General features: G+C 36.4%; 1 protein-coding gene across 1 annotated transcript; it reads right to left on the bottom strand.

The window, feature by feature from the left end:
- Positions 1–5,615: 5,615 nt before the first annotated feature.
- LOC131321085 (uncharacterized) lies at positions 5,616–7,692 on the bottom strand. The gene is made up of 3 exons (XM_058352099.1): positions 7,558–7,692; positions 5,732–6,204; positions 5,616–5,637 (listed from the first exon to the last, which is right to left on the bottom strand). The coding sequence occupies exons 1-3, from the start codon at positions 7,615–7,617 to the stop codon at positions 5,616–5,618; spliced, it is 555 nt and encodes a 184-aa protein (XP_058208082.1). The 5' UTR covers positions 7,618–7,692.
- Positions 7,693–8,859: the final 1,167 nt, after the last annotated feature.

Below are 8,859 nucleotides of genomic sequence, written 5' to 3' on the forward strand. Positions count from 1 at the left end.
GATGCAGCATAATATCCGGTAAGTCCGGAGTCGAATCCACAAAGACGGTGATGTGTGCTGACTAAAAATTCGGGTTGTTATAATTTAAATGGGCTCTTAGGTAGCCACCCCTTGACGATTGATTGAGATTAACTAAAACCTAAAAATTGATTGTACTTTTCAGAAAATTAAAAGGAAGGTACGGTCGTAGGACTCATAGCACTTGTAACTAGTCCGGATTAACCTACTCTGTTTGGAGTTCTTAAAAACATTTAATTTTAGATTGAAATAGATACCCCGCAAGATGCAAGACCCTATGGTCGCCGTATACCCATGCGCAGCGAAGAATGAGTTTTGGACCCCCATTCTCCCGTTCATATGGGCTCCGACGATGCCCGGGTTCGTCCGCGGGAAGTATTTTCCAATCGAAAATCATTTAATTTAACAGTTTGATAAAAGGAGCAGTGCCCGAATTAGCCACGGTGTGCTAATCATCCCACGACCCTACCTAAACGACTACTCACTAATCATTATGCAAGAAATAGAAGAAACTCTAATTTGAAACATGCTTCCGAATACGAAATAGGCAATAGAAATAAATTAATAAACAAATATCAACGAACAACTTAAATATAGAACATAAATCAATACGAATTACCGGAGTACGAAGATCTGAACAAAACTTTAGAAACTTAAAGGGAAAAGAAAATCTGAAACAAAACAACCTAAAAGAAAGCTGTAAAGAAAACGAATGTTCGAACCCAAAAGAAACGTAACACGGCAGTCCTGTTCTTTCGTTCTTCTTCCTGTCCGTGCTTTTCTTTTCTTTTTTCCCACGGCTGCTGTAGCCTTTTTCCCTTTTTTTCTTCGGGCTGCCAGAAGCTGCTTCTTTTTCCTTTTTTTCTCCACGGGCTGCTACCTACTGAAGCAGTAGGTCAATTGCTTATATAGGGATTGAGGATTTAAATCACACAAAGGTCCTTTGGATTTCATAAAATAACATATGAACCATTCAGTTTTGAATCACTTCGCATTTGAACCCCAAACTTCTTTAAAATCTTCTTTTTAGCCAAAGTCTTAGATAACGGACTCGAGCAACCTATAAACATAAAAACACATAATAAAAAACAGTTAACAAAAATAAAGGACTAATAAATGTAGATTGAAGGGCCAAAATATGTATATTTTGGCACTTATCACACCCCCCAACTTACACTTTGCTAGTCCTCGAGCAAAGAAAATAAATAAATAAATAAAACAACTGACTAAGGGATAGATCTTTTAAACCCCCGGGTGGCCCCGGTAGGACGAGTGAAGTCTCGTGAGGATTTTCAGCAGTGATCATCCACAAAACACCGTGGATCCTTTTACTTGGAACTCAAAAAGGAACTGCAATGCAACTCTTTGATACGCCAATGCCAAGAATATAGCATATGCGAAAATAGTTCTAGAGGCTATCAAAACATAGAAATAATTCATGACACCAAACCTTAGCGTGTGTGAGCAAAGACCTTAACCACAAGTGAACCACAACCAAGTACTCTCTCCGGACCGAGTCTCGACTTCAATTCTCACCGTGTCATGCACTCAACAAAAGAAAACACTCGAAACAAGGTGCATTTAATAAACTCTCAATGTGTGCGGGCGAAAGTTTTGCAATAAAGAATCAAAGTACCCAGCACACTTAGACACGAATAGAAAGCTTTTTAAGGTAGACACATGATCTTCATGAAAGGAATGTCAAGCATTAAAGACTATCTATCCATCGATCCATAACCCATTGCCCCAAAGATCAAATAGGACTTTTATTCGGTTATATCATTGGGTAAGGAAAAGTGCTTCAAAGGTTAGGATAAATCATAAAGAAGTGTCCGAGAATCGGCTATAACAACATAGGGCAAGTGTAACAATGTGTACCCTCTTATCATTCTTTTCAACTCCGCCACATCTCTCTTATTTTTCACCCTTCACACAATTCCCCAGTGAAATTCACACGTTTCTTTTTTCAAACAAATGCAAGGGTGTCTTCCCTTTTTTCATTCAAGTTCTATTTTTTTTTCTTTATTTCTATTTTCTCAATTTTTTTTATTTTTAGCTATGGGAAAGAATACACCACATTTCAAGCACAACTCTCTCAAATACACTTCCTCCATTCTCTTCAAAAATTAATCTTCACATGATTAGCTCGCCATTCTCAAGACACAATTTGGTTGGTAAAGCTTAACAAGAAAAAGGCTCATGCAAGAGGCTCAATGTGGCTCGCAAAGATAAGTATTTAAGAAAAAGAAACGAACCGGCTCAATCAGCAAAGATGGCCTATTATCATCTCCTAGGGGTAATACAACCATATAACTTTCCATTCCCAAAAGAAGATATAATAGGCATGCATTAAGTCCCAATACTTGACGACAAAGATAATGAGATCGACAACGATTAAGCTTCTTTCTCTTTCTTTTTTTTTTTACGACAAACGAAGAGTTTATGTGACACCACTCCAAAGAAAGATAAGGCACTAAAGCTCACATGGGCATAAGTCTCCACTAATCTAGCCATTGAAAGCACTCAAGTCACAACTCACAAACAGTCAAGGTCCAACAAACGTGCAATGCAAAGATGCTAAGAATGTATGCCAGAATAAATTTCTATCGCCAAGTTAGCAAAAAGAACTAACATGCAATATCATATTCAAGTAATGCCCAACAATTCTCAACACTAGCAACCAACAAGTAAACATTGCAATCTTCAAGTCTCAAGTAGAAAAGATCCAACAAGTATTTTTAATTTTTAAATTTTTTTTTATTAACAAGATAAAGAACAAAGTGATTCCTCCCCCCAACTTGAACTATTCAATGTCCGCATTGAAAGCATAAAAAAAATAAAAATAAATAAAGATCGGACATAAACAAAAAAGAGAGGAGAGATATCACCTCGGAAAGGAGGGCTAAGCAGAGTAAATTAGAGAGTGAGGGATACCCCCCAACTTGAATCGAACAACCTGCAAAATGTTAGCCTCCAAAACAGCAAGAAAAATAACTAAAAGAAATAAACAAGGTAAGAAAGAAAAATAAAATACAAAAAAACATCCACTTTCTTCACGCGAAAGACACGAGTACTACTTTTCTTCCCATTTCTCAAGCGAGAAACGGGTGGCTATACCAGACCAAAAAAAAAAAAAAAAAAAAAAAAGTATAAGCAGCCAAACGTGGGTACCGAACATTTATCATGCCAATGAAAGCTAAGACAATGAACATAACGCTCCATTCTACACCTTTTATCAAGTATTGAACCAGACCATGCCATAAGATAAGATACTTCGAGTAGCACATTTGCCGAATTCGTTTTAGACATTTAAATTCCAACATATGTATAGTCCAAACTAGATTAATTTTCAAAATTGTTGACAAAGTCCACAAGATATGGATGATAAACTAAATTAAATTCATCAACACCAAGAAAATCAATCAACTCCACATTTAAAAACTCTTGCAAAAGTGGAGATTCAGTAGCAGGAGTGGCACAATCTAGAGCTGAGATTACTTGATTATTCAGTGCAACTATTGGCAATGACTCCTCAAAAGGCATAAAACCTGGTGCAACTATAGGCAATGACTCCTCAAAAGGCATATAGCCTTCACAAATAACAAACAGCTCTATTTCCTCTTTTTCTCTCGCATCAAAATCCTTAGGAAGTGGCTCTATTTCCTATTTTTCCCTAGCATCAGAATTAATATCCTCAGGAAGTGGCTCTATTTCCTCTTTTTCTTTAGCATCAGAATTGGTATCCTCGGGAAGCGACTCTATTTCCTCTCTTTCTCTAGCATCAGAACTGGTATCCTCAGAACTTTTGGTCAACTCACTAAATTGGAGCTTTTGGGTTAATTCATCTAAGAAATTCCAAGCGTCTTCAGGGGTTTTATCCAGAAATTCGTCAGTGGACCTAAAATCCACCTCGCATGACTTAAGGTTTAAACCACGGCAAAAGATAACCAGAAGACTGCCAATCTCACAATTAAACGACCAAGAGAATACAACAAATTTAAATCGCTCCCAACACTGTGACAAATACTCATCATCATGTTGAGAGAAATCTGATAGTTCTTGTAAAAGCATGTGAGTCTCATATGAGGGATTGAAATGATTGAAAAATTGTATTACAATCTCACCCCATGTCAAACTTGGACTCAAACAATTAAACCAATCTAGAGCACTATCACGCAAAGATGCTGGGAATACATGTAAAAGAGCCACTTCATCGCTAGCAAAAGCTTCCTCAAGTTTATAAACATGCGAAAAATGATTTTCTGATGCAAAACCATAAAATATAGGAAGCGACAATGAACAATCAAATTGTCGTGCATAACCTTCATACCTCCCCTCAAAATGGGCCATTTTTTTTTTTTGCTTTTCAACAATTTAAAAAAAAATAAAGAACTAAAAATAAAAAAAAATAAAAAGAAAAAATAAAAAAAAAACTACCCGAATTCTTAACACACGTTACCATCCCCGGCAACGGCGCCAAAAATGCTTGACGAAATCCTAAACCTAAAATAATGGGTTGCCCCAAGCGTAGGGCGGAGATCGACGCAGCATAATATCCGGTAAGTCCGGAGTCGAATCCACAAAGACGGTGATGTGTGCTGACTAAAAATTCGGGTTGTTATAATTTAAACGGGCTCTTAGGTAGCCACCCCTTGACGATTGATTGAGATTAACTAAAACCTAAAAATTGATTGTACTTTTCAGAAAATTAAAAGGAAGGTACGGTCGTAGGACTCATAGCACTTGTAACTAGTCCGGATTAACCTGCTCTGTTTGGAGTTCTTAAAAACATTTAATTTTAGATTGAAATAGATACCCCGCAAGATGCAAGACCCTATGGTCGCCGTATACCCATGCGCAGCGAAGAATGAGTTTTGGACCCCCATTCTCCCGTTCATATGGGCTCCGACGATGCCCGGGTTCGTCCGCGGGAAGTATTTTCCAATCGAAAATCATTTAATTTAACAGTTTGATAAAAGGAGCAGTGCCCGAATTAGCCACGGTGTGCTAATCATCCCACGACCCTACCTAAACGACTACTCACTAATCATTATGCAAGAAATAGAAGAAACTCTAATTTGAAACATGCTTCCGAATACGAAATAGGCAATAGAAATAAATTAATAAACAAATATCAACGAACAACTTAAATATAGAACATAAATCAATACGAATTACCGGAGTACGAAGATCTGAACAAAACTTTAGAAACTTAAAGGGAAAAGAAAATCTGAAACAAAACAACCTAAAAGAAAGCTGTAAAGAAAACGAATGTTCGAACCCAAAAGAAACGTAACACGGCAGTCCTGTTCTTTCGTTCTTCTTCCTGTCCGTGCTTTTCTTTTCTTTTTTCCCACGGCTGCTGTAGCCTTTTTCCCTTTTTTTCTTCGGGCTGCCAGAAGCTGCTTCTTTTTCCTTTTTTTCTCCACGGGCTGCTACCTACTGAAGCAGTAGGTCAATTGCTTATATAGGGATTGAGGATTTAAATCACACAAAGGTCCTTTGGATTTCATAAAATAACATATGAACCATTCAGTTTTGAATCACTTCGCATTTGAACCCCAAACTTCTTTAAAATCTTCTTTTTAGCCAAAGTCTTAGATAACGGACTCGAGCAACCTATAAACATAAAAACACATAATAAAAAACAGTTAACAAAAATAAAGGACTAATAAATGTAGATTGAAGGGCCAAAATATGTATATTTTGGCACTTATCACCCAGCCATACCAAGAAGCGGCATAAGTGAAGCACCATAACAAATACGCATATACATATCCAACCGATGGACAGTCCAATAAGTGCATCATCTGAAATTTGTTTTTTGGATACTAAATTAATTGCTATCATATAAGCTCCAGCCATGCATGAAAGTGTGATATACACAGTGAATACCAACAACCATGTTAAAAACTTGTTGTCCATTGGGAATCCAGTCATGGCCAGCATAATAGTGCTCAACGATGTTCCTAACACTATGGTGTTAAGAACCAAGTAAGTACCATAAGAGCCATCTCGGCTATTGTCCATAATGGCTTCTCCCGCTGTGTGCTGGTCCAGAGGATCAATCGAGGAAGGAGATGGTGCAAGCTTTGTTTCTTGCCAAAAACCACCAGGTGGACTCAAAATAGATTGATATGCCATAGTTGCCATCAAGGTGGCTGCCGTTATTAGATGGCCACGTACCTGTTGGCAAGGAAACATGTATTTATATTACACATATATTGGGTTATGATAACTTGAAAAAGTGGGTTTTGAGTTCTGATCCCATGCATGTACCGACTAATTAGGGTTTATTTCCTCTGTTCACTGATGGAGGATCAAATTAAAACTGGGGCCTAAACCCTCTATAGAATTTGGCCTTAAAAAAAGGATTAGAATCGTTCTATTTGTTTCTCTCAAGTTTCTCGTGCACATAAAAGATCACAGTGATTGAAAATCGGTAGTCACATGACTGATGATTTAAACATGTTCATCCTGAAGTTTATTATCAGAAATCATGCTAGCTGTTAATTTTTGCATGTGACATAGTATTTTGGTCATGCTTATACTGATATGTCCGAATTTTGTTATACGTGACAAACTCGAAGAGCCAAAAAAGATAAAGTATTAGAATCACTTTTTTGAGCTTGGAATATTGAGGGGCACAACAAGACGAATCTGGTGATTACTTCAACGCTAACACTGAAGTTTGCTTGAATCCGTACGTAGTTAAGAGCATCTCTAGCTAGTGCATGAGTTAAGGACTTAGCTTTGCCATAAATTAACTGTTATGGCAGGGAGATAACTAGCAATTTTAGTTTTTGAGTGAGTTATCTTAAAATAAGTTGATTTTGTCATTATTTAAAATTTTTTCGCATTGTTAGTTTTGCATCAAATTTTTGTATTATTGATTCGTCTTGACAAGAATCATTGAAAAAGTAAATTTTCTTACTTTTACCCAAATATTTTGAGAAATAATCACTTTAAGAAATAAGTTTAAAAATAATTAATCAATGTATTTGTTTTCGTAAATACATTATTTTTTAAGTTTAAAATTACAAATAAGTACTTGTTTTTAATAAAGCCTAGCGGAACGGATTTAACACATTTGTGCCCCAATCACTACACTTTATCTTCTTTTTGCTCAACTTTCAATGTTGAGTTATGAGAGTTTAAACTAAATTTACAATCGACTAGTTTTTTTTTTGCTTCAAATTTTTTATGTGGTTGAGGTGTGGCAAAGTGATGTGTCCCTACATAACATCTCTTCATACCCGGCCCGGAGCTAATTAAAGGTTGTATTGCGGCCGCTTTAGGCCTTAAAAAAAATTGAATTTCAGGGACCCCTCGCATTGTTTTTTACCCCTTAATAGTTACCCAACAAATGGGCCTCATCTTTTATTTTCGCTTTAAGCCTTGAAAAATCAGGTCCGACTTTGATCTCTCTTTATAGCTATGCATGTGTATGAGTATATAAAACTGTGGAAACTCATCAGAAAGAGAAGGAGAGAGCGTGTGCATGTGTGAACTGTGAACCATATATCCAAATTAAAGTACCTCTTTGAGCCAGTTAGGGTCGACCTTGAACTTATTCCAACACCAAGAAATGCATCCCATTATTTGGAGGAGGAGGAGGAGAAAGAGAACTCGAAACAAGTAAATGGCCTGGGGGGAGTATTAATTTCTTAAAGGGAAAAAACCTACAATGAAATCAAAACGGCACACACAAGACCTTCTTATAGGGTATGCCATCCACGAGAAATTGTGATGCCATTACTCTTTGAATCCTGTTAATCTTGTACTTCTTCCGTCCTGATTTAATAGTTACTCCCTCCGTCCCTAAATAAGTGTCCAGCGCGCAAAACTAGGCCTTAAAAAAGAAGCATTTGTTTCGTTAAAAAAATTAATTTTTTTTCACAAATCAATAGATAGCAATGAGTTCTATTAGAATGTGAAAAAATTTAAATTTTTTAATAAAAAATATGCACATTTTGTAAAGCCTTGTTTTGCGCGCCGGACACTTATTTAGGGACGGAGGGAGTATTTTTTTTGGAATTTATGTTATTTTTCAATTGATTATATCTTTCAATTTATAACTTGTTTCAATGATTAATAAAATTTTGTTGTCGATAAAAAAAAAAAAAAACCTACCACAAGAAAACATTGATAAAATATTCAGAGCATTTCTAGTTTAGTCTAGTCTAGCTGTAAAGAAGGTTCCAGTTGGTCAACCACTGGCTACGTACAAGGGGAGATAGGGAGATATCAGTCCAAAAATATAGTAGGGTCAGCAACAAATGAGTGAACTCAATAATGCAGACCTCTGAGAACCTTTTTTAGTTTTCTTGGCCAGTAGGTTCCTCTCCTCTAATCCCGGGGGCGGACCTAAGAAGGGAAGGTACGTGCCACCCCGTTTTCAAAAAAAAAAAACCCCATGAAAACCAATATCTTAATATCTTGCATTTACATACCTTAAAAGAGTTGAACCGAACCTTTATTTCCTTGAAAAAAACCCACGAAAACCTAATTATATGACTTTATTTAATCTTTTTCTCCATATTTTTTCTGCACAATATGAAATTAGATTTCCATTTAATGGTGTTACTCCCGCGTCACATTGAATCGCACAAAGATGATATGAAACAGAAATACAGGTCTTGTTTGTCAAGGACAATGTTTCTTAACGAATACGTGGAGTAGTACCGCCACAAATCGATATTTTGTATGAAATAAATAGTAAAAAAAAAAGGAGAGGAACTTTTTCCAAACTGAGGCATTTTTACATTTTGTTCAACTCGATTCATATTTTCATACAAAAGTGTATATGGGTTGGCAAAGGTTTTCACTGATGAAAAATTT

This window comes from Rhododendron vialii, chromosome 3a (assembly GCF_030253575.1).
Source record: "Rhododendron vialii isolate Sample 1 chromosome 3a, ASM3025357v1".
Lineage (NCBI taxonomy): Eukaryota > Viridiplantae > Streptophyta > Magnoliopsida > Ericales > Ericaceae > Rhododendron > Rhododendron vialii.

Bases quoted from the DNA above. Each gene is read 5' to 3' on its own strand.
- LOC131321085 (XM_058352099.1), bottom strand. From the start codon at position 7,617: ATGGGATGCATTTCTTGGTGTTGGAATAAGTTCAAGGTCGACCCTAAC. The intron at 6,205-7,557 runs GTACTTTAATTT...CCTTGCCAACAG, and splicing joins ACCCTAACTGGCTCAAAGAG to GTACGTGGCCATCTAATAAC. The intron at 5,638-5,731 runs GTGCCAAAATAT...TTATGTTTATAG, and splicing joins TTGGTATGGCTGGGTGATAA to GTTGCTCGAGTCCGTTATCT.